Source organism: Marmota monax, unplaced genomic scaffold, assembly GCF_021218885.2.
Source record: "Marmota monax isolate L192 unplaced genomic scaffold, Marmota_monax_Labrador192_F-V1.1 WCK01_AAM20220418_F8-fsc00014, whole genome shotgun sequence".
NCBI classification, from domain to species: domain Eukaryota; kingdom Metazoa; phylum Chordata; class Mammalia; order Rodentia; family Sciuridae; genus Marmota; species Marmota monax.
Genome location: NW_026695222.1, coordinates 13,538,115 through 13,563,169, shown reverse-complemented (window position 1 = coordinate 13,563,169; position 25,055 = coordinate 13,538,115). Strand labels below are relative to the sequence as shown.

General features: G+C 49.0%; 3 protein-coding genes across 8 annotated transcripts in view; 2 read left to right on the top strand and 1 right to left on the bottom strand.

Moving 5' to 3' along the window:
- Positions 1-2,167, bottom strand: part of Pofut1 (protein O-fucosyltransferase 1) — a 34,557-nt gene extending 32,390 nt beyond the window's left edge. For 4 of the 6 annotated variants that reach the window (XR_009225773.1, XR_009225774.1, XR_006849466.2 and 1 more), the window contains exons 1-2: positions 1,970-2,160; positions 268-389 (exon numbers count right to left, since the gene is read on the bottom strand). Coding sequence is in view for 3 of the 6 variants with exons in the window: in XM_046433372.2 (XP_046289328.1) it covers positions 268-389; positions 1,970-2,102 (255 nt within the window). In the remaining 3 variants the exon portion in view is untranslated. Of the gene's footprint in view, positions 1-267; positions 390-1,969 lie in introns of all 6 variants that reach the window. The other 2 variants (XM_046433374.2, XM_046433373.2) reach the window with 2 other exon arrangements.
- Positions 2,168-2,284: 117 nt separating this feature from the next.
- Plagl2 (PLAG1 like zinc finger 2) lies at positions 2,285-13,984 on the top strand. The gene is made up of 3 exons (XM_046433597.2): positions 2,285-2,402; positions 7,770-8,146; positions 10,660-13,984. The coding sequence occupies exons 2-3, from the start codon at positions 7,887-7,889 to the stop codon at positions 11,888-11,890; spliced, it is 1,491 nt and encodes a 496-aa protein (XP_046289553.1). The 5' UTR covers positions 2,285-2,402; positions 7,770-7,886; the 3' UTR covers positions 11,891-13,984.
- Positions 13,985-17,700: 3,716 nt separating this feature from the next.
- On the top strand, positions 17,701-21,187 carry LOC124085451 (putative testis-specific Y-encoded-like protein 3). The gene has a single exon (XM_046433101.2). It carries the CDS (start codon positions 17,967-17,969, stop codon positions 19,032-19,034), a length of 1,068 nt encoding a protein of 355 aa, XP_046289057.1. The 5' UTR covers positions 17,701-17,966; the 3' UTR covers positions 19,035-21,187.
- The last annotated feature ends 3,868 nt before the right edge of the window (positions 21,188-25,055 follow it).

Here is a 25,055-nt window from a genome sequence, read left to right as displayed (position 1 = left end):
GTTACCTAACCTCTCTAAACCCCAGTTTCCTCATGAGGATGAGAGGTGGGAGAAATGAGCTAATCCTCATGCAGTGCTCAGAATAGAGTCAGCACACAGCAGGGACTGGAAAAATGTTAGCCATTGTTATTCCAGGGAAAAAGAGTTCTGAGAGTAAGACAAACTCAGAGGAGTAGGAGGTAAAGCCCAGAGGACTTGGAGGTCAAGCAGAAGTCAGCAAGACTGAGGAAGCGTGGACAAGGGCCAAGGTCAGTGGGAAGTACTCACATTGGTGAAGGGAGGTTTGTGATGCTGGTACTCAATCCACGGAGGTACAGCCAAGGTGCGGTTCAACAACTTTGCAAATGCCAGGGAGCCCAAGAAGTGATCAGCCTGGTTCCCAAAGCGCCCTGGAAATGGTATGTTGTGGCTAAGGTGAGGCCTCAGGCATCAAGGACATTGGGCACCCAGGGGTGGGGAGACCCAGGATACCAAGGAGAGCAAGTTGGACTCCTGAGTCTGGCATTCAAGGCCCTATAGGTTCTGCTCCTTAAGCCTCAGCAACTCCAGATTCCTTGCTATTTCTCCCAACATAAATCTACAATTCTCACACTACCCCTATCCCTAAGATCCATTCACAAACCCCCATCCAGTTGCACTCTCCCAACTTGGATATGAGTTTCTTTCTTTTTTTAATATTTATTTTTTAGTTGTAGATGGACACAATATCTTATTGTATTTTATTTTTTTTAATGTGGTGCTGAGGATCGAACCCAGGGCCTTGCACATGCTAGGCGAGCTCTCTACCGCTGAGCCACAATCCCAGCCCTTGGATTTGAGTTTCTTCAATTCTTTTCCTCAAATGTCTTTTCTCATTTCCTGGCTTTTCGAACTGGCCGTTTTCTCAGCCTGTGAATGCCTCAGGTGGAAGGATTGTATCTGATTACTTTTGCTATCCCCAGCATGATCTCCATGCTAGGATACAGGAGCAAGCATGGATAAGATCTCTCCCCTCAAGGCACTCAGTGCCGATGGGGAGATACCACACATGTAAACAAATACATAATGATGACTTTTTTAAAATTTCAAGAAAGAAAGGAAAAGGTTTGATGATGGAAACTAGTAAGGAGATTACTTGGGTAGAAATCAGTCAAGTCCTCTCTGGTGACATTTATGCTGAGACCTGGAGGATAGGAAGGAGTTGGTAGGGCAAAAGTGAACCGGAGGGCATTCCTCACACACCTGGGTGTGAGGAAAAGAAAGGCTGCAGCTGGAGGGTTAGGAGAGAAGGGAGTTGTGGAGGTGAACAGCAGTCGATCAATTAATGCAGCGGCCCAAGGGCCATGGTCAGGAACCTGGAGGCCATTGGAGGATTCTAAGAAGGAATTACTTTTTCAGTGATACTTCATTCCACTGAAACTGCATTCTTCGCTGGCCCTTAGATTCTTCCTTACCCTGATCTCTTTTATTTTACTGTAGTTTTCATTATCTTTGAGAAAAATCATGTACTTACTTATTTTTCACGTTTATCTTCTACTGTCTATTTTCCCCATTTAAAATACAGCTCTAAAAGAGGCTGGGGTTTATTTGTTTCATCACATCCGTACTCTCAGAATAGAGAACACAGCCTGGCACAGAAAAGGTATCCCATAAATATTTGTTGAATGAATGAAAGAAATCGCTTGGAGCTAGCATGGATCAGTGACATCAAATCCTGCCCCACTAACTCCGTTTACTGAACTCCAGGCTGGCTTAGACCTCGAGTAAATCACATAACCTCTCCCAGCCTCAGTTTTCTCATCCATCAAATGGAAAGGTGGATACCGTGGCCCTCTGTGCCCTCGCAAATAGGGCAGAGGGGAGAAGCGCAGACCCTGCAACGCTCTGGGGATCTCTCCTGGACCTGTCAAGGAATCTGAGCGCCTCAGAGGAGTGGCTGCTCTCCCGGTCTCAGTTTCTCCATTTGAGCAGAGAGCTCGGGAGGCCTTACCCATGCAGGGGCAGTAGAGCAGGTAACCGGCCGGGTCCCAGGAGCCCGTGGGCAGCCCGGGGAGAGGCAGAAGCAGTAGCAGCACAGACGCACGCAGTGCCAGAGGCCGCAGCGCCCGCGCGGCGGCGCCCATGTCGGCTCCAGAGCCTGCGCGCGCCAGGGAGAAGAGGAGGGGAGGAAAGGAGGGGCGCGAGCGTCCGCCCCGCTCCCGGCGGTCCCCGCGCGCCGCCCGCGCGCCGCCCCGGCCGCTCTAGCCCGCCGGCGGGCGGTACCATAGAGAGCCCGCGGCACCGCCCCTCCACGGCCCGAGCGCCCGCTCGCGCGGCTCCCACAATGCACCGCACAATGGCCGGACCGCCGCCACTACCGGGGCCTGAGCGGGCCTGGCGGAGCCCGAGCGCGGCCCGGCCCGCAGCGCGGGGCTCCGAGCGCGGTGAGTGCGGCGAGGGCTCCAGGGGACGGCGGGGAGCGGGGTGGGAGGTCGTCTCGCTGCGCCCGCACGCCGGCACCAGGGGCGGCGGCGCCCCTCATTTTGGGCCCCTTAGCGCGGTCGTCCACACCCCCGACTGGGGGCCCCTTCTGCTCCAGCCCGGCCCGAGATAGGCCCCAGGATGCCGAAAACTTTCCCCGGACCTCATACCTATGCCTGGGGGACCCGCAGAAACCCCGCCGGCCCCCTTCCTTCTTAGATCTAGAGGCTCAGCCCTGAGGGTCCTCCTGTCCCGACCCCCAGGCTCCCTGGAGACCCAGATAACGCGCTGCCGACCTTACCAAGGACCCCGGTCTGGGGGACGCAGATAAGCTGCACCTGCTCCCTCCCTTAGACACGCCTACCCCGACCCACATAACCCCCTCTTTCCTGCTCCAAACAGTCCGCTTTTTATCCTGTTTCATTTGCGAGGTTTACATAACCCCCTTTGAGGCTTCCATCAAATACCTGGGTCTGGAGAACCCAAATAAGCCCTACTTGTAGTTCCCTTCCTAGTGACTGTTTTCACGAACTTTAGACATTTTCCATCGGGGTTACCCATTTTGAGATTCTCTTGAAATTCAGAGAATTGAGAACGTCTTCAACTCCCAGAGCCCTCCTCCAACCCTTAGAATCCCCATCTCTCTCTCTTTTGGGGGTCCCTTGGAAACGCACATAACTCGCTCTCATGATTCTTTACCATGTTTGACCTTCCTTCCCATCCCTGAGATCCTGAATTTCTGTTTCCTCCCCATGTGTCCACTCCCATCTCCCAGTCTTGGGGAATTTAACATTTCCCACCTTACATGGGGTGGTCTACAAACTAGTCTGGGTGGGCAGGCTTTTTCCTGCAAAACCAGCCCCATGCTATGGCCCAGTTTGGTGGCCTCCTGTAAGGTGGAAGATAAGGGCCAACAGTGTGGGGGAGTTGGTGCTTTTCACCTGTAAGTGTAGCCTGTCTCCTGCCTTGTGTGTTTTTCCACCTGTGAGCTTGGGACTGTGATAGTTTGGCCTTGGGTTTCTAATCCTCCCCTAGTGTCCAAGGTGAGGCCACAAGATTGGGGGGGTGGGGTGTCTCATGGAGTTTCCTCACGGTGAAAACGAGGCTTTAGTGAGTTGCAGCCATTTGCTCAAGGCCTCCCCAGGAGTGGGAGGCTGCAGGAATCTGAGGAAGTCCAAAGAGGGCCCATCTAAACTGACAGAAGAACTAGCAGCACAAGAGTAAATCCAACCCCCTGTTAATCCTGTTTGATGTTTCTTGGAATGATGCAAGTCATTGAGACTCTCCAGCCTCCCTGTAATTTAATTCTCCCACCACTCTGAAGTGTTGTATGTGTGAGTTTGAGTGAGCACGACAGCTATTCCCATTTCCCTTTGCTTCTCACTGTTTTCCAGCCAACCAGTATGCTTTTTGGGTATCCCAAGTCAGGACCTATTCTATATATAGTTTCCTAGTTGCTATTTTGACTTTTGCTTTAAGGGAAGATTCAGTCCACCCCAAGGAACGTTCCTGGGTGTGTTCCTCCTCGGCAGGTGTTGAATTGAGTTCTTCAGATCCCCAAGTAGCTCTTGGGCAGGAGGGATAAAAGCTATTTTAGGGTAGTCACTGAAGTGGAGCTGTTAATCCTCTGTGGGTCTCTTTAGTTAAGAACTCTCAGAGATTAACCCTTTCCTTGCAGGGACAGGGAACTAGTTCAACAGGATTTTGGGGGGCAGTTGGGAGAATTGGAGTGTGGTAATAGAAAGTGGGAACATGTAATTTAATACAAAGACAGAGGTAATAGCTCTCTTTCGTTGGGCACTTATAGCAGACCAAACCCAATGCTGAGCTCTTTGCATACCTGCCTAAAATAATCCTTACAACAAGCCTGTGAAGTAAGTATTTTAGCTTACAGATGAGGAAACTGGCTAATAATGGAGAAAGAACGCAGTTTCTATAGAGGTGATGTAACACCATAAAAACTATAGTTTCATCAGAGGGCAGCAGGCATCATGGCATACAGCAGAGGACAGACAGGAGCAGTATGTCTCCGTTTCAGCTTTCAGAGGCCAATCACAGTTTTGAGCAAACATTCCTATTTGGGGTATGGAGACTTAATAATAGAAGAGGGTACAATAAAAGCATAATAAAGTGGCTATTCAGGCAAGAGAAAAGTCTGGCCCAGGAGATGTGCTAGAGGAAGGTGAAGGAACTGGTTAGAATGGATGTGCTGAGGGTTAGTTGTGAGGGAAAAGCGGAAGGCTGCATTCTGGGGACATGTCAGGAAGGGAAGGAAACTCACTCTTAGGCTTGAGAAAATACTGAAGGGAAAAAAAGAAGTACTAGTCAGGTGCGGTGCAGAAAAGAGGCAGATGCAACTTGGACCTCAGAGAGGACATTGCATGTATTCAGCATGTTTCATGTCACTTCTAAGAGAATTATTTCACTTAATCCTCTAGGAGAATTTTATAAGGAGAATAATCTCTATTTTAGAAATTAAGGAAAGCGTTTCAGAGAAGTAAAGTAACTTGCCTATGACTTCACAACCAGTTAAGTGGCAGTTCTTCTGATAGCAAGTCCAAGGTTCTTTCCATACTACCTCCACCTTCAGATCAGATGCCAGAAAGGATCCTAGGCTGAAAATATACTGAGTTACACCAGTCTGGGAGGGATTGTGTTTGTTTTATGGGAACAGGTTCTGTCAGCTTTCTGTAGTTGTTACAGTTAGAGCGTGAGACCAGAAGAGCAGCTTTGAAAGAGAAGCAGAATTCTTTTACAGTTTCGTGGAGGAAGGAGAAGTCTGAAGGAACAGGCCTGATTATGTGAAACAAATCCAGGAATCTTCTGGATCACAGGAGTTTTCAAACAAAGGACAGAGAACTAGATTCCCAAAGGGTTCCTAGGTAATACAACAGCTTGTTGGTGACAGATAAGGTCTTTACTGTGCCATTTTGTGTGTGTGCGCACGCACGCGCATTGGGAATTAAACCCAGGGGTGCTTAACCACTGAGCTACATTCGCAGCCCTTTTTTTATTTTTCATTTTGAGACAAGGTCTCACAAAGTTGCCTAGGTTCTCTCTCAGTTGCCAAGGATGACCTCAAACTTGGGGTCTTCTTCCTGCCTCAAGCCTCCTGGGTCACCGGGATTACAGGACTGCACCACCATTCCCAGTTTACTGTGCCTTTAAAAAGGCCTATAGGGGACTAGGATCTGGGTGGTGACTCTTTTCTTTTAACCTCATTAAGTGCAGATCAAGGCAAGCACATGGTTCCCGCCTTCTTCCTTGGTTCTATCAGTACAACCTCATGAGCTCTTCTGAGCCATTACCAGCCTCTTTCCTAGAAGCCCATTACTCACTCTTTCAGTAGCTGCATGCTAAACTACTATGTCTTGTTTGTGCATGTTTGAGAGAATAGATGAGGTGGACGTGTGGGAGGTGGGGCTGTACCATTCTCTTTCTGAGTTCCTACGGAATTTCCAGGGTTTGGCTCCCCTCTCATATCAGCCAGAGTAGTGTGCTTGCTTTCCTCTGGCTGCCATTCCCAACTTTTCAGAGGCTGAAGTGCATGATTTCAGATATGAAGGGAGAACAGAATTTGACTTTGAAGGTAGGGGAAATTCCCTCCAAACAAGACATGCACACTCAAGCTCACCGTCTTCCCGGTTCCAAGGTGCATAGTAAGCACTGGTATTATAAACAGGTAATTCCACCCTTGCGAAGGAGGAGGGGACTTAGACAATGAAAGGCAGAGAACAGAGGCCTTTGAGGTTTTTAGTGAAGCACAAGTATGCCATAATGACTTGAAGGCTCAAGTGGGTCTAGTTTTTAGTGCTGCCTACCCCCTCCCAGCACATGATTCACATAAAACATGGCCACCTGTGTGCAGCTCTGTCTAGGCACATCTCCACTCATGATGGGGAAATGTTTATCGCATTACATTGCAACATTTTTTCAACAAGAGGGAATGGTTCCTGAACAGGATGTAGCTCATGTTAATGATGAGCAAAGCTCTCTGGGGCATGAACCCGCTGATACTATCATCTCGTTCATGGCCAGTCTGTTGGATGAATGGTCACTGTAAGCAGCAGGTGCTAATGAGCTGAGCAAGCATTCTGTAGCCCACAGCTAGTTTGTACAGTTGGAGCCCTCCCTAGATTCTTGTGGACAGTCCCCAGATACCCCCTTTGCTCTCTTCACATGGAAAAGCCATATGACCACATTTGACATGATCTCTTCAAAGGGAATCTCCCTGTTGTAACAGGGTGCGTTGTAGTTGGTAATATGTGGTGTGCTCTAATGAGTGTGAATGTAGGTCTGTTGTCCGCCTTTTGAGTGTCAGTATGGAAACTCCCATCCCTTTCTTCTGAGGTGGTGTCAGGAAAGGAGATGTTTCACCACTGTTCCTGCCCTCCTCCCTTCCTGGTACCACTTCTGCCAACAATAGAATGGGTCAGATTTCAAGTTGACATTCCTTTTCCAGATATTAGATGTATGGCGATACCTAGACCCATTAAGAGAGATGATAGGAGCCCTCAGAATCAGAGTTGGGTGGAGAAATCTAAATTCTAATGCAAGTGTGTTACTTGTTGCTAATGGAGAAGTGCATATATGCCCTGAGAGTCTGTAATAGGGGCTACCCAGCACCTTGGGATGTTGGACAGGCTTTGCCACAGAGGTATGAACTGGACCTGGAGGCCAAGAGAACCAGAGAGGTGGTAGAGGTCAGGATGGGACTGGTATTGGTTCTGCTATTGCCTCCTCAAACAGAACTTCCTGGTGTCAGTGTGCCATAAGAAGCACATCTGGCACAGGGCTGGCTCTTGGGGTGTAAATTTCCTAAGTAAAAGCTTCTTCCTTCTCTGTTGCCTTTTGGACATTTTATTGCTCCTTAGCACCTCTGTGAAGGGAATTGCAGAAAGTAGTGATAAGGGGGGAGGGTAAACAGGAGGAGGAGGAAGAATTGCTGTCTCTGGGTTCAGTAGAAAGGATGTAAAAGTGAAGTCAGAAGAGAAAGCTTAGAGTTTTAGAGCTTTTAGTTACTTCTATCTTCCTGTTTCTTATTAGCTTAAGTAGTACCAGTTATAATATTTACCACTAAGCACTTAATGGTGCCTCAACTTCTGCTGAGTGTTTTATATTTAATGATCTCATTATTCCTCAAAACACTGAAAATTTTGGTGATGGTTATGCCCATTTTATAATTGAGGAAACAGCTCAGGAAGGTAAGTAATTGAAAATCACACAGCTTCTAAGTGGAAGGGCTGGGATTGGAATGGGATCTGTCTTCCTCCAGAGCCCATATTCTCATGGTATTGGGCTTCCTAACACCAGGTGTTCTTATATTTCAGGTGAAGAGATTGTTTTCTGAAGGCTGCAGTGTTGAAGGCTGTGACAGAGCGGAGAGCCTGTGTGGAGCTGATGGGGAGGCTTTCTGAATAACATGGCCCTAAGCCATTAGCCTTGCCATGACCACATTTTTCACCAGCGTCCCTCCCTGGATTCAAGATGCAAAGCAGGAGGAGGAAGTGGGCTGGAAACTAGTTCCCAGGCCTCGGGGCCGGGAGGCAGAGAGTCAAGTGAAGTGCCAATGTGAAATCTCGGGGACACCCTTCTCAAATGGGGAGAAGCTGAGGCCTCACAGCCTCCCCCATCCAGAGCAGAGACCATATAGCTGTCCACAGCTGCACTGTGGCAAGGCTTTTGCTTCCAAATACAAGCTGTATAGGTAAGTCACATTCCCATACCTCTTCCTGCCAGAGGTTCGCAGAAGTCAGAGCTAGAGAGATGCCACCAAGCGTGGGGCTTTATCTGCGATAGAAGAGTGGAAGTTAATTTGTCCAAAAGTGTACTCTGAACTCTTAACAGTTTGAAGTCACTCATTAAAAACTAATAGTTTTTTTGAAGAAGAAACTAGATTCTGGTATGTACAGTATCAGTGGGGAACAAACTAGACTGAATATTGTTTTTAATACTACTTTCTCCACTCCTGTCAGGTAAATTATCAGAATCTTAGCCAGAAATTAGAAATCAGTCTTAGTACTTTAGAAGAAAAGATTTTCTGGTTCACTCTATAAATTTTTTTAAAAAATATTTTTTTAGTTGTAGGTGGACACAGTACCTTTATTTTATTTGTTTATTTTTATGTGGTGCCAGGGATGGAACCCAATGCCTCTCGCATGCTAGGCAAGCACTCTACTACTAAGCCAAAACCCCAGCCCTAAATTTTAAAGTGGAGGTTCAGAACAAGGATGTAACTTATCTAAGATCATATAGCTTCTCAGTTAGTTAGTTAGTTAGTGCTGCTTTTACTGAATCAGCTTGACTCAGATGACTACTTCTCTGTTTCTGTAGAGTCCCTGGTGCCCTCTGGGTCAGCTGCTTTTCCTGAAACTTATAAGCCCAAGAAACCCTACTTAAAGTGAAATGGAATGTGAAAGCCTTTGTTAGGGCCTATATGGCAGAGCAGCCATGATGGGGAGGGGCGCGGTGAAAATGATTTTCACTTTGCCCTTGCCTTTCTATCAGAGGAACCATGAATTTGCACATCAGATGAGATGGCTCAGCCTGATGCACAGTTGTCTAACCATTCATTCACTATTATTTTGATCCCCTGCTATTTATAGTATTCATTGCTTAGGGACAGAATAGTGAGTAAGATAGATGGGGATACAGGCCCTTCATGAGTTTACTTTCTTTAAATTGGAGGTAGATGGTAAACAAGTGAATATATCAACAAAGGACCATAAAAAGCCTCAGTTCCTCATCTGGAAAACAGTTGATAGGAAGGAACTAAAATAGGCAACAGGGTAGTGTGGAAGCCAGGATTGTCCTCAGGGCATTCTTTGGTTCTCAGGCATGTTTTGATTCTCTGTGTATTTCTATATCTTAGGGGGATTCCAGTTAGGGCCATCCTCTTAATCTTTCTTAGAGGTGGTCTGGGTGCCTGGGAGGCTGCAGAAGTACTGGTCCAGGAGGCAGGATCCCTGACATAATTCTCTTGTGATTTTATGTGAGTTACTAAATATCTTTGGGGATTAATTTCCCCATCTGCAAAATGAAGAAAATAGATTGGATCACTCAGCACCTCCCTGTCTTGCTCAGTTGATTCTGAACGTACATGGAGCTGTGGATTACAATTCCTGTATTTTGAGCTGCTTTCCAACCAGATGGGAGCAGGTAAACTAAGGGCACACTGAGGTGCCTTACCACTAAAATATTTCTTCTGCGTTACTGATTTACTGGTAAGCAGTTCAAATGCTATAAATGGGTATGCAATGAAAGATGAGTTGTATACACACTTAAAGCCAGTGTTCCTCTCTCAAAGGCAGCCAGTGGGATTTGTTTCTGTGTGTGTGTTTCCTGAAACAGTCAAATATGTATTCCTTCCTTTTTTATTTTCAAAAAGAATCATATTACATGTTCTGTATTGAACTTCCTTTTTTAAATTAGCTCCATATATCTTGGGAACTTGTTCCAGATCAGGAAGTTAGGTATTTTTCATTTTCCCTTTATTGTGTCCTTTTAAACAAATTTTTTTTAAGTACTTTTTTTTTTTTTTTGCACTGCTGGGGATTGCATGCTCTACCGCTGAGCTACATCCCCGGTGCACAGTTTTTTTGAAGTGAGAATGAGAATACAAATTCTCGGTCATACCCGTCTCTGAGTTGTCCAATTCTTTGCCCACAGTCTACCAACGATGTCAAGTGTTTTTTTTTTCTTTCTTTTTAAAAATTTTTTTTATATTTTTTATGTGTGAATATGTGTGTGTTGCTGGAGATTGAAATCAAAGCCTTGTGCATGTGAGGCAAGCACTCTGCCGAGTGAGCTATATCCTCAGCTCCTCAAGTTTCTTATATATCCTTTCAGAAATATTTTCAGCAATGCAAGTAAATGTACATATATTTTCACCTTTTTTCAAACACAGAATACCATTCTCTGCACTTTTGTACCTCATTTTTTCATTTTATAGATTTAGCATATTTTATGTAACCTGTTCCCTGTGATAGATTGGATGTTCAGATTCTTTCTGGTTTTGTTTGCTACTACAACCGATGCTGTGAAGAATAACAGTCATTTTGCAGGGACATGTATAGATTATAGTTGGCATGGTATTCCACTGCATGGCTTTATCATAGTTTTTATATGTAGTTTCCTGTTAGTAGACACATTGGTTGTTCAGTCAGCCCTTGTGATCCCCCTCTTTCTGCTTTCTCCCCTGTCCTCCATCCTTACCCCCAGGCACATGGCCACCCACTCGGCCCAGAAACCCCACCAGTGCATGTACTGTGATAAGATGTTTCATCGTAAGGACCACCTGCGGAACCACTTGCAGACCCACGACCCCAATAAAGAGGCCCTTCACTGTTCTGAGTGTGGTAAGAATTATAATACGAAGCTGGGCTACCGTCGCCACCTGGCCATGCATGCTGCCAGCAGTGGTGACCTCAGCTGCAAGGTGTGCCTGCAGACCTTTGAGAGTACCCAGGCACTGCTAGAGCACCTGAAGGCCCACTCACGTCGGGTAGCAGGTGGTGCCAAGGAGAAGAAGCACCCCTGTGACCACTGTGACCGGCGGTTTTATACTCGTAAGGATGTCCGGCGGCACCTAGTGGTGCACACAGGCCGTAAGGACTTCCTGTGCCAGTACTGTGCCCAGAGGTTTGGCCGTAAGGATCACCTGACCCGTCATGTTAAGAAGAGCCACTCACAGGAGCTGCTCAAGATCAAGACAGAGCCAGTGGACATGTTAGGCCTACTCAGCTGCAGCTCCACAGTCAGTGTGAAGGAAGAACTGAGCCCTGTGCTGTGCATGGCCTCTCGGGACGTAATGGGGGCCAAGGCCTTCCCTGGCATGTTGCCCATGGGCATGTATGGTGCCCACATCCCTACCATGCCCAGCGCAGGCGTACCACACTCCCTGGTGCACAACACGCTGCCCATGGGTATGAGCTACCCTCTGGAATCCTCACCTATCTCTTCCCCTGCTCAGCTCCCTCCAAAATACCAGCTTGGATCTACCTCATACTTGCCCGACAAATTGCCCAAAGTGGAGGTGGATAGTTTTCTGGCGGAGCTTCCTGGAAGCCTCTCTCTCTCATCCGCCGAACCCCAGCCCGCCTCACCTCAGCCGGCGGCAGCTGCGGCCCTCCTAGATGAAGCACTGCTCACCAAGAGCCCCGCCAACCTCTCTGAGGCCCTCTGCGCTGCTAATGTGGACTTCTCTCACCTACTGGGCTTTCTTCCACTCAACCTGCCCCCATGTAACCCGCCTGGGACCGCAGGAGGCCTAGTCATGGGCTACTCCCAGGCTGAGGCACAGCCCCTGCTCACCACTTTGCAAGCTCAGCCTCAAGATTCCCCAGGAACTGGGGGACCACTGAACTTTGGGCCTCTGCACTCCTTGCCTCCTGTCTTCACCTCTGGCCTGAGTACCACCACCCTGCCTCGATTCCACCAAGCATTCCAATAGCCCCCAAGGAGGCCCTTGGCTCAGTCTCTGGCTCTGTCAGGGAGCCTCAGTACCCACCTCGTCTGCAAAGGCAGCTGAGCTTTCAGAGCTGGGTTCAAAAAAGCAAAAATTCCAGTGTCTGTATGGAGCACTTGGTTTGGGGGTTCAGGTTCCAGGATCATTTCCAGGAGGAGCTTTGAGCCCCAGCACCGTGAAAAGATCTCCTACCATAGGACTTTCAGGTATTTTTACTTTATTTTTATTTTTTTAATCTGAATTGGGAGCCACACTTAGCCCTCTCCCTCTCCAAAGCATCAGAACCACCTCCTCTTTGAAGAGGAAGGCTTCTTGGAGACACAGAGGGCTTCACCTTGGATGACCTCAAGAGAAATAGCTCAAGAGGCCTGTTTCTGGTCCCAGCCTGCAAACCCCACAGCAGTTAGTTGGTCAGGCCCTGCTGTGGAAGGTCACTTGGCTCCATCACCTGCTTCCAGCCAGCGGGCAGAAGGCCTCTGTTTTTCCCATCACCCCCATCCCCACTGTACCACCAGCTCTGTTTTCAGTCAGTGTTGTCCAGCAACGGTACCGTTTACACACTTGCCTCAGACACACCATTTCACCTCCCTTACCACGCTGTTAGCCTTAGAATGATTGCAGTGAACACTGTTTACACACCATAAATCCATTCCCACCAGTCCATTTCAGTTGGCACCAGCCTGAACCACTTGGTACCTGGTGTTAACTGGAGCCCTGTTTACAAGGCGGAGTCGGGTCTTGCTGACTTCTCTTCACTTGAGGTCACATTTTTCCCCCGTGGGGAAATAAACTGACTTTGGACTGCTTCAGTCTCTGCCATCTTCCATGACTGCGTCTGTTCCTGCCTTCCTCGGCAGTGTCCACAGGAGACAGGCAAGAAGATTGGAGCAGCTTTCTCACAGGTCTACAATTCTGTTTTTCTCCAAATATATCATGACCCCCTCATCCTCCTTTTGAACTGGAGAGGGGAAGAAATGAAAGGCATGCCCACATCCATCACCTCCCCATCCCCTAACCGCCACCTGCAACATCATGAGCTGTTGTTTTGTTTTTTTGAATTTTTTTTTTTTTTGTCTTGGAAGGAGGGACTCTGGGTTCCAGGTTGGTGTGAATTGCAAAGGAAAAGGAATGAGCCCTTTATTTGTTTCCCTCCTGCCTGTCCCTTTTCCAGGAAGTTGTGGAATTGTTGGAAGAAGAGTTTTCAGAATGTTAGGACTGGGCAGATAGTTGAGTCCTATGTAATCATTGTTGCCTCTCATACCAAAATTTTTCTTATCCACAGTTTCCCTTCTGTCTCTTCCACTTCGCAGTCCCCATGGACTCATGGCCACTGTGCATAAGCTTCTCTGCTCTCCATCAAGAACTTCCCATGGTTCAGTACCCCTCAGTTTTGCCCCTAGTATCCAACAAGGCTTCTTGAGAGAAGTGATTTAGTTCTTCTGATTTGTGGGGCTCCCTGCAACAGACAGCACAACCCGTTCCCAGAACCCCACCAGACCCCAAACCCTGCTTCATCTCAGTTCTACATGGGCTCTCCCCATGCGTGGAAGGGAGGCAGCTCAGGGGCCACCATTGTGGGGTCCTCCTTAGACCTTCCTTTCTGACTCAGAAACACACTTCTACCTCTCTACTGTTAACTCCTATAGATGCAGCCAGCTGTTTCTGGGCACTTCTGTCAATGGGTGCCTCATGCTGGCTTCTCCACTAGGGTTTCAGGACAAACTACCTAGGAACTGCCTCACCCTCCTACTCGGCCTCCTGTCCCCCTTCTGTCTAGATTCACTTCAGGAATTGAGTCATCAGGAACTGTCCAGGTCCAGTACCCAGGCTTCTGCTTCAGCCCAGGCCAGTACTCCTTGTTTTAGGTGAAAGCCTTAAAATTTTAGCTCCCTGACCCTTGACTGAAAGCAATGTGGAGTGAATAATAAGCGTGTTTTGATTTAGGCAGGGTAGCTTGGGATACCTTTTAAAAAACAAATATATATATGATCAACAAGTTTAGCATCAGACTAGATGATTTGCTTCTAAAAATTTGTTTCCGTGAGTCCCAGGACTAATTAAAATATATTTTTAAAACCATCTACCCTGGTACGCAGCCACCTCCTGCATGCAGTGCGTGTTATTTGGACTGGTGTTACAGGAAATGATCTGTGAGAGTCCAGGGACTCATTGCTGCCATTCTCCTTGTGTCTGGTCTTCCCCAGACCCAGCAGCCCTCTTTGCCTTGCCTGCCACCTTCCCTGCACCCTCAGATTCTGCAGGGTTCCCCGACCGTACAAGATGAAGTCCTGGACTGTTAGGGAGTCTTGCCCCGTTTGCCCTTTCCTGACTCTCCCCTCCATTTGTGATACCGAGAAGCTCATAGGACAGGCAGCGCAACTATTTAAAATCTTATAACTAGGGCCTGGCCACCACCTTTTTTTTTTCCTTTGCCCTCGCCTATTCCCATCTCTCTTCCTATCTCTCCTCAGTACCCTTACCACCACAAGGAATTTTCCTGTCACTGTGAACTTTGCTAGGGCAGAGGAACGTTATCTGCCTACATCTTTGGACCATATCCCTGCTGTTTCTTAGCTTCTTCCCATCCACTGCCCAGAAAAGCCCTTTTGGCCTCACTGTTCAAAGGATTTTTAATCTGTGCTCACTTCAGTACCCCTACTGAGGCCATGAGATCCTGAAGGGCATGTGCCCAGGTCAGAAGCCATGGCATGTGGCACACACCAGTCAGGGACCAGAAAAAAGGAGTGATGTTCTCTTTCTCTGCCACCTCTTCCAGCCTGTCAGCAGTGAGCTGACCTGTACAGGAGGTCAGGCAACTCCCACCCTGCCCAGTAGGTGGCCAGAGCTGGCACACCCAGGTGTCAGCCCAAAGGGTCCCTGTACCATCTTAGTGAGCTGGGAGGCAGGGAAAGGTGCACCAGTGAGTGTCGGCCCCCAACACCCCCTGTGCGCCCTACCACCCAGACCTTTTATAAGTGGCATTTTGTTAATGGAAATCCGGGAAGCAGGTGTGATTACTTTTTTGCTCGTAGATATTGTCTTAAGTTGAAATTCTCCCAGTACCCTAAACTTTCCCTAGTAGCCCCTTTAAATTCCCTCCTCCCCTTTGGTAGCTGTTTTCTCCACCACCCCTCTCCACCTCCCCTCTTATCTAGGAGCTGTTTTTAAGCACGATTTTTTTTAACAGGTTATATTGTACAGGATCAATATTTTGCTTTTTAACAAGGATATTTATGTAATAAGAAACTTTGCCTTAGGCAGGTGTTGGCCAGAAAAGTCCAGATTCCTCTGGAACCCCACCCTGGCCTCTCCTGGAGCTCTGATCCTGCTGTGGAAGGAATTGGCTGTGACCTTCACCACCAGAGAGTAGGGTCTAGCGAGGGAAAGGGGTGTTCACTGTCATAATCTAGTGCCTCCATGGAGGGTGTGGAAGTGTTCCAGTCCAGTGGCTTCTGGTGTCGGCTGACTTCCTGCGCTGATTCTCGCCCCACACCTCTCCACCTCTGCATATCCGGCACTAGAACTCCTGAACATCTCTTCTCACGCTCTCCCCTCCTTCCCTGTGGTCGAGGCTTTGGAGCCACCCTTTCTTAATGCCAGATTATTTAAAGAGAGAAAAATACAAGACAAAAACCTTCTAGCACTTTGTAAACACAGTGAATAACCTCTTGGAGTATTTTTGGCTTTATATAAAACAAGGTTTTTAATTGTAAAATATAAGTGCCATTAGAAAATGCACAGGGCATATCTTTGTTAAAGTAGATTTTTTTCAATGTTTTACAGAATTACATTTTCAAAAAAAGTTTTTATAATGAAGTTGTTTATTAAAAACTTCTGAATGATGTGTTTGGCAGTTGTGAACCTAATTGGGAAAGGGTTGGAGAAAGCCTGGAATTGGGAAAAACTGGAATCTCCAGACATCTTTGGCATCCAGGGTGAGGATGGTGAGTGTAGGGCAGATAGCAGTAGCCATTCGCATTAAAGACGGAGTTTGAAATGGAAGCTCTTAATTGGGTATCTTTGAGGTAAGTGGCATCATTCTATCAGTTAATCTTGGGTGCAAGGATCAGAAAACACAAATTGACTTCAAATAGCAACATCTCAGGTAACTGAAAACGCCAGCAGCAGCACAGTCTTTGGGTCAGGCCTGACTCAGAGGTTGGAACATGCCTGGCCTCAGCATTGCTGTGTGTCCGCCCTGACTCTAGTGCTGTGACTTCATCCTCAGGGTCTACAAAGTATGTTCTTCCTTTGTGTGAGAACAGAATTCTGCCACGATTCTTGACTTGTCACTCACAGGACTGACCAGCAGAGGATCTTCAGGAAGAAGTCCTTTTGTTCACAGACGCCCCAGTAAGCATCCTATTCCATTGGCTTCCGTGGTGTTCCCCCCCATCAATTAAAGCAGACCCTATCAGTGACTTTGAGACTTAAACCAAGGAGGAATGGTTTCTCACAGTAAACATGGGCAACTGTTAGGGTGAGAAACTGGTTGTCCAAAAAATATGCATGTCTACCACAGTCACCTACACTGCCCAAGGTGCACCTATGCCTGTGCCCAACAACTTTTGAGAGGCTGACGTGCTTTCAGCTGACATTGCTTGGCCAGTCCTAAAAAATGTCATCACCATCCTGGGCGCCACCCCCTGTGCTGAGATCCTTCCATCAAGGGCCAGGGTTACACCCTTATAAGAGCATATCTCCAGTCACCTATTTCTCCCAGCTAGCCCCAACTTACAGCTTCCCCCACCTCCCCGATAGTCCATTCAATTTTGAACCTATCAATGGATTAACTCATTGATGAGATCGGAATCGCGATCCAATCACTTCCAAAAAGCCCCACCTTTGAATATTGCTGCATTGGGGACCAAGTCTCCAACATAGGAAGAAGGAGCCTTTGGCGGACCAAAGGCTCCAGGTCCAAACCATGAGCCCAGTAGCCCTTGAGGGCACTAGCAAGTGTGAGTGTGTGCTTGAACAAAGGCAGCAAGCTGACCCTTCATCCATCATTCTACATGTTCACTGGCCACCCCAATGAGTTGGGGCCTCAGGAGAATCCACCTTGCCTTCTTAAGTTGTGTATACCTTAGGATAGCCCCGGTGGCTCAGATGAGGGAGCTGTCATGTCCATTGGGCAGGAAAGAGGCTCAAGGCTTTCTGGAGTAAGTGGCAGGGACTTGGCAGAAATGGCATTAGGTCTACTGAACTCCATATGCCACAAGTTTAAGAACTGAGACCACAGGAGTGTGGATGTATTTGCCGGTCCTGGACTGCAGGGGCTGGTCTACCCAGGAACAGATCACTTCAGACTCAAGTCCGGCTTTGTGAAATGAGTGGTACTGAGCAAAAGGTAACTAACCCCTTTGGCCTGGCATAAAATGAAGCAAGGTCCGCCTGGTCTCAGCCAGCCAGCCTAGGAGGAACATGGGGACCAGGCTGATGCTCTCGCTCCCTGCTCTGCAGTGGTTTGAGGCCTTTCCTTGCTTGGGATCTTTCTACCCATTAATAACTATTTTCTTCCCTTTCTCCACAAGAGGAGCACCTTGGGTGCCACAGTTACTGTTATCTTCGGCTCCGGGTTCAAGTGTGGTCAGCCTCTGCAAGGAACACCCCTTGGCTGTGCCTGTGAAAATGTATCCTGTGTGAAAGTGCAAGTGTCCACAGTGGCCCCGAGAGAGCCCAGCAAGGGGAACGAATGCCAGCCGTGGTGGCTGTGATGGGCTGCCCCCCCCCCCCCCCCGCCCAAGCTGCCCCTGCTTGGTTCACGCCGGCACTTTCCCCCACCTCCACCGCCTCTGAGCCAGTTCTGTTTAGCGCCGGGAGCCGCGTCCCCACCGGGCAGCCCCCATATACACACCAGAACTCCAGGTCCCTTGTCTCCCCCGCGCGGGAGGACCCTAACGAGTCACATCCGGAAGAGGGGTGCGAGGGGCGGAGCGCGCCTCGGAGGAGGAGACACCACCTCCCCGCCGCCTGTCCGCGACCTGCCACTGCCGCCGCCCCTGTCGCAGAGCCCGCAGTCTCGCCTGAGCCCCACCAGCCAAGAGGCTGCCCGCAGGTGATGGCGGACAAGGGGGCGGGTGCCCTGGAAGCTGCCGCTAGCCCACCGTCTGGGCCCGCGCAGGAGGGGTGCGAGCGCCTGGCCCCCGCGGCCTGGGTCCCGGGAGCTGGGGGACGCGGGGACCCCCACCCTGCAGCCGGCCCCGGGACCGCTCCACCTGCCCCAGGGCTCCGGGAAGTGGCCTCGGTGGCGACTGACCCAAGCCTGGAAAGCGGCCCCCACGGGGATGAGACCCCAGAAACGTGTGGCGCAGAAGAGTGGGGGGCTCGGGCGGGGGCCGGTGGGAAGGCCGAGGAAGTGACGACTGAGGAGGGCGCCATCTTCATGGAGGAGGCGGCGGAGGAGGTGGAGAAGCAGCAGGTGGGGGAGGAGAGGCTGGAGGTGGGCGCGGAGGCACAGGAGGCCCCGAGGCCCCTAAACCTTGATGGTCTCATTGTGGACCCATTGGAGGCCATCCAGTGGGAGCTGGAAGTCCTGAGTGGCCAGGCCGACAGGGCCTACCTCTGGCTTGAGCGCAGTTTTGGGAGGATGCGCCGGTTGCACCTAGCCCGGAGAAGCTTCATCATCCAGAATATTCCCGGGTTTTGGGTCACCGCCTTCCTGAACCACCCGCAGCTGTCAACCATGATTAGCCCCCGAGATGAAGACATGCTCTGCTACCTGATGAATCTGGAGGTGAGGGAACTCAGGCATGCCAGGTCAGGTTGCAAGTTCAAGTTCCGCTTTTGGAGCAACCCCTACTTTCAAAACAAGGTGATAGTGAAGGAGTACGAGTGTAGGTCTTCAGGCCGGGTGGTATCCATTGCAACTCGGATCCGATGGCATCGAGGTCAGGAACCCCCAGCCCTGGTTCACAGGAACAGAGACACAGTGCGAAGCTTCTTCAGCTGGTTTTCACAGCACAGCCTCCCAGAGGCTGACAGGGTTGCCCAGATCATCAAAGATGACCTGTGGCCTAACCCCCTGCAGTACTATTTGCTGGGGGATAGGCCCCTCAGAGCCAGGCGAGGCCTAGCAAGGTGGCCCACAGAGGCCCCACCTCGGGCCTCCAGGTTCCAGTCTGGCTGAGTCCTACAGAGACTCCTTTCCACCTCCTGTGGACCTGGGCTTAGGCCCACAGTGGGTGCCCTGCTGTCTGCCTTCTCTTTTGCACCCTTTGGCTCCTCTGGATGTTCAGTGGACTCAGCTCCTAGACTGTGGCCTTCGTGGCCAATCTCTGCAAATTTCCATGTGACCTTCATGCTGTTCTCTGTCAACATCACATGACTGAAACATGCCACTGCATTTACTCCAGAACGTCCAGTGCTGTGCATGTATCCACCACCATCTTCCTGGCCTGGCCCTGTCTGGGATCTGGCCCTCACAAGGCATCACCAGGAAGACCCATGCCTCTCTGCTGCCTAGTGCTTCAAAGCCGCAGCTGGATGGGCTTTGAGTTTGTGCTGGCTGCACTCATGACAGCTCCCCACACTGGCTGTGGCTGAGACTCTGATGGTTGGGGCAGTTGGTGCTGCCTGCCAGCCAGACCTGGACATTCCAAGGCCCCAGGACCACAGGCCAGGTTACCACCAAATGGACTGTTGGGCATGGGCAGAGCAGGCCTGGGGGAGGTCTGGAGCAGGGAGCAGCGGGCAGCACACTCTGTGATTCCCCTGCTCTTCCTCCCCACGTTGGGTCCCTGCCGGGGCTTGCTCTTGAAGGCCTGCGCTATGCCCCATGAACGCCTGGCTCTCACATTTCTCATAAGTTCTGCCCAGGCAGCCATCAGCCCTTGGCCTACTTCCAGGTCTATAAGAATCTCAAACACTGTCTATGAACCCTGCTGGGCCACCTGCCAATGCACAGGAGATCTCACAATTGCCCAGAAGCTCTGCCAGGTTGGCGTATCTGGGCACATGGTCAAGGTGGCGGCAAAGATGAGATCCTCCAGGAGCCCACTTTCCTGAACCCTATTTCTGGACCCACAGAGAATCCATACCCTTCACTGGCTCCCTTGCCCACGTGTTCTTAGCTGCCAAGTTGTGGATGCTGGGAATTGTGTCTATTGGCCTAGATCTCACCATTTTTCCTTAAAGTCGCAGCTCAGAAACGAAAACTGAAGAAGCAAAGTGTTTGCAAATAGCTAAGAAGACAGACTTTCTTGAATTCATCTTTGTCTCCAGAAAGGGAAAGCTTGTCCTGTAAACTGCCAGGGCTCTCTTTGCCCCCTCTGCTCACTTGCCTCACCCCATTTAGCAAGGCCTAGAATCTTCAAAAGGTGGGCAGGGCTGCTCAGCAGTCCAGGAAGTCCTCAGGGGCAGGGAGAGTTAATCATTTCATTTTACACGATGTTCTTTTGGAGGAACTTTAGTCTCAACTCTTCTTCCTCCTCCAGACCCAGCCCCCCTGTGCCCTCCACCATGGGTTGCAGGTTTCTGTAGGTACAAGGGCTGAGCTACTCCTCTCCTCCAAGTGCCCTCTGGGACTGTGGGCTGTCTCTGTTTTATTTAGGAGGTGGTGGCCCCTGCCCACATAAGGCCTGTCTTTTGCTCCTAGGACCTAGGAACACAAAATAGTGGGGAGGGCAGTGTAACAAGCTGGAGCCTGTAGGAAAGGTGGGGTGGTAGGGGGCCTGCGGGGTAGAGGGAGCAGTCCCCTGATTTTTACTAACTTCCTGGATTCACCAATATGTTTTGTAAATTGTGGGAATGAGAGAGCACTACAACTTTAGAGTCTTTCCCTCCTAGTCAGGTATGACCTTGTGTGTGTAAAGTTAACGCTATAGGGTTTTTGCTGCTTTTAAGAACCGAAGCATCCGCTTTTCTGTTTCCAGCCCACTGGAAAATGGAGCTGTTTAGGCCTGTTTGTTGCTTTTAGTTGAGAACATTTGTAAAACTGTCAATGTAATTGTTCTGTGTCACTCGGAAACTTATGTGACTCTTCCTGATTCTTATCAAGTTGTGGCCTGATACTATACCTGTTCTTAGAAGTAGTTTGAAGAAGGTGTTTTTTTAGGACTTACCACGGAAGTTGTTACCATGTTTTGTGAGAATAATCTCCAGAATGGTCTTGAGGAATCTGTGCCCTGGAGTCGTATTGTAATTGACATCACTATAACTGATATCGCTACTTCTTAACAAATATGCCCAGACTGACTTTGTCCAATCCAAAGAGGATTTGTGGCACTTTTGCCTTCTATATGCATGATGGAAAAATAAAAACTTTTTGGTCTGGGGAAAAAATAGCTTGTTTCTTGTTACTCCCCCATCCAAACTCTCTTGACAGGCACACACAAATGCCCCAGTTCCTACTGCCACTGCAAACCTTGCCTTTCCTGGTTCTTACCAGCATCTCTCATGCATCTCCCTTTGATCTCTCTACACCGGCCCCTACACACAGCCCCTGCTGCTCCTTAAATACAGCAAGCTCATTCTGGCCTCAGGGTGTTTGCATTTGCTTTTCCCTCTCTCAGCAATTTTCTCCCTTCAGGTATCACATCTCCGCTCCCTCAACTTGTTCAGGCCTCAAGCGCCATTTCTTCAGAGGCTTTCCTGTCCAGCCCTTTACAGTTTTCTGCTTATCACTTGTGATTCAAAAAAGACCTTGATCTCTTATCTTCTTTTCCCTCTCACAGGAGTCAGGGGAACAGGTACTGGTCTGTCTGCCACTCGGCCTCATGGTTCAGTGTCCAGCACCCCATAATCACCCTTGTGAGGGAGTGACCTTATCCATAGGAGTTGCCGTGCTGGGGAGGCTCCGACAAGATAAAGAATGAGCAGGGTTTCTCCTGAAGTTTCTGTTGGGTGGGGAAGGGTGGGGTGGTGACGGCTGATTGCACAACTTCATCCACTGAAGCACATCTCGAGGTGGAAGGAGTCAGTATTAATAATTACACCAGGAAAAGAGGCATAATGGTCGTCCCAAGCGGACAGAATCCTACAAAGTCCAGCTTGGCAAAGAGTTCACCACAACTGTAGATGGAGGAGGCCACAGGTACAGACTTCTCTGGTCAGGATACTGGAGATGGCTCTTGAGGATTGGGCAGAAATTTGAAAAGCAGGACTGAAGAAGGGAACTTCTGGCAGAGCAACCAGCATGAGCAAAGGCACTGGCGTCTGCAGATGCCGGGATGTTCACACACGATGAGTGGCTGCCTGAGAGGCAAAGCTGGATAGGTAGGCCGAGGCCACTTCTGAAAGCGGAACTCTGAATGCCAAGCCAAGGCTTTATCCTGCAGAGAGGAAGGAGTGGAATCAGGTGTGGTTCAGAGGTGAGAGTGTCACAGGGCAGCTGGAGGAAAGAGGAGGAGAGTGCAACTCCAGATCTCTCCAATATGAATGTTATCCATCCCTCCAAGTTGTACCTCTTCCAGGAAGCCCTCCATGGTTGCCTTGGCCCACATTACTCTCTGACATGTCCCAAATTTAGGATTTACAGCCTAAATCCCAAATTTTGGGTACAGAGGCCAGACTTGGCTGCACTTGTTGGGGTTCTCTTTTGCCAAACACCTTTTCCTGACACTCCAAGAGGAATCAGGATGAGCCTCTAAGATCCTGGTGATTTTAAAAGCTGATGCCCCATGCGGTTTGCCTGGTGATTGGCAGGTGTACTTTGGCTCCTGCAGCCCAGGTTTAGACCCAGGTATATCATGTGATCTCTTAGCTCCAGACAATGGTACTTAAGTAAAATAGGTTTTTATCTTCTGTACATTCAGTGACATGCTTCCGTCACTCTGAGTAACTCTGAAGCTACCACAGTTCCTTCCACTCTTCTGGGGCATGAGTTTCGTGCTGAGAAACCTCCCCGCCAACCCTTTTTTTTTGTACTGAAAACTGAATCCAAAACACTTTTGCAGTAGTATCCCCAGCCATATTTATTTATTTTATTACCAGGGATTGAACCCAGGGATGCTTAACCACTGAGCCACATCCCCCGTCCTTTTTATTTTTAGAGACAGGGTCTTGCTGAGTCGCTGAGGTTGGCTCCAAAGCTGTGATCCTTCTTCCTCAGTCTTCTGAGTCTTTGGGATTACAGGCTTTATCTTTTGTTTATAGACAGAGTCTCAATAAACTGCTGAGACTGGCCTAGAACTTGCCATCCTCCTGGCTCAGCCTCCTGAGTAGGTGGGATTACAGGTGTGCGCCACCACACCTGGTGAGAACCCGCTGAGTCACTCACTCGTATTCACACATCTCAGCACCCCTCTTAGGGCATGAGATGATTCTGTTCCTGCCTTTTGAGCTCAAGGTCCAGTAGCCAGGTTGAAAAACAGTGATATTGACCACCAATGTATATTGTGCACCTATTACATGCCAGGGGCTTACATGGAAATAGCAGTGTAGGTCTCTAAACTGATTTGAGCTGTGCCCCTCTGTTCCAAACCCTCCAATGACTCCAATCTCACACAGGAAAAGCCAATTAGCTCAGCACAGCCTGCAAGACCCTCATGATCTGACCTCTGCTCACCTCCCCGGATTTCTTTCCATTTATACCAGCCTCTTGCTAGTCTTGCTTCCTATTCCCTTGGCCTAGAACCTTCTCCAGATTATTTATAGTCTGGCTCTTTTTTACTTCATTAAGGCTTCTCAGCTCAAATGTTGTACCTCATAACATTTGAAAAAGAGAATTTCACCCCTGTTGGGAAGTCTTCCCCAATTACTGTTAGAACTACCCACTCTTCCTGTCTTCCTTTTTTTTTTTTTTTGGTACTGGGGATTGAACTCAGGGGCACTGAGCCACATCCCCAGCCTTATTTTGTATTTTATTTAGAGACAGGGTCTCACTGAGTTGCTTAGTGCCTTGCTGTTGCTGAGGCTGGCTTTGAATTCCTGATCCTCCTGCTTCAGTCTCCCCAAGAAGCTGGGATTATAGGCGTGTGCCACCATGCCACCTCACTGGCTTCTCTTTTTTAAATTAGAGTTTTGCTTTAGCATTCATCACAGGATCTCATCCAGTACTTTCATTTATGCATTTGCCTTTTTCTCTACACTCTTGGGACTTTGTTTTGTTCACTGCCTAGAGTCTCCTTCCCCTCAGGCTCAGCACAGCTGGAGACTCGGTAGTTCTTTATGGAATGAATGAATGCTCCACATCCTTGAGGCTAGAGAGGAATTTTCAGGTGGGCAGAGGGAAGACAGGTCACCTGACAGGAGACAATGTTTACAAGGCACCGAAGCCTGTTGAAGGACCTTCTGGGCCTGACTCTAGGGATAAGAACTCTAAGGCTGGGGCTCGGGCTCAGTGACAGAGCCCTTGCCTAGCATGCTTGAGTCACAGGGTTCGATCCTGAGCACCACATAAATATAAATAAATACAATAAAGGTATTATGCCATCTACAACTAAAAATATTTAAAAAAAAAAAAAAAAGGAACTCTACCGAGGTGCATGGTGGCACACTCCTGTAATTCCAGTGACTCGGGTGGCTGAGGCAGGAGGATCCCAAGTTCAAGATCAGTCTCAACAATTTAGCAAGGCCCTAAGCAACTAAGCAAGACTCTGTCTCTAAATAAACAAACAAATAAATATATTTTAAAAATAGGCTGAGGATGAGGCTAAGTGGTTCAGGGCCTTTTGGGTTCAATCCCTGGTAACCAAAAACAAAACACTCCTCACCATCCATGGGGCAAACATTTTCCAGGCAGCCTTGGAGTTGGAGCAGTAAATACCTCTGTCCCCATTTTTGATCCCTACTACAGAGAGATGTCCTGTGGCTTACATGTGTGCCAAGGGTGGAGGAAGGTGGCAGGGTAAGGAGGGGACTTCCTGCTGTGGTGTGGAGTTCAAACATGAGCTCTGGATCCCAAGGTTTTGCTCATCTCATCTCAGCCGTCTGCCCTGTTCTGTTGGCCTGGAAAAGAACTTTGGACAAGTTATTTTTCAATCTGAGATGTCTCGAAACTGGGGTAATTACTTGTAATCTGCAACTGCCTTGATTATAGCTCAGGGGACTTTGATATTTTCCTCTAAGGATGCTATTTCAGCACAAAAATTCAAGGAAGTCCCTGGTGTCTGCTTGCCTTTGCTCAACAGAACTAAAAGTTGACCTGAGTTGCTAAATCTGAGGGCCTTCTACAGGCGCCCCCATTGGTGCGACCTGGGCACTTGGGCTC

Bases quoted from the DNA above. Each gene is read 5' to 3' on its own strand.
- Plagl2 (XM_046433597.2), top strand. From the start codon at position 7,887: ATGACCACATTTTTCACCAGCGTCCCTCCCTGGATTCAAGATGCAAAG. The intron at 8,147-10,659 runs GTAAGTCACATT...CCTTACCCCCAG, and splicing joins TCCAAATACAAGCTGTATAG to GCACATGGCCACCCACTCGG.
- LOC124085451 (XM_046433101.2), top strand. From the start codon at position 17,967: ATGGCGGACAAGGGGGCGGGTGCCCTGGAAGCTGCCGCTAGCCCACCG.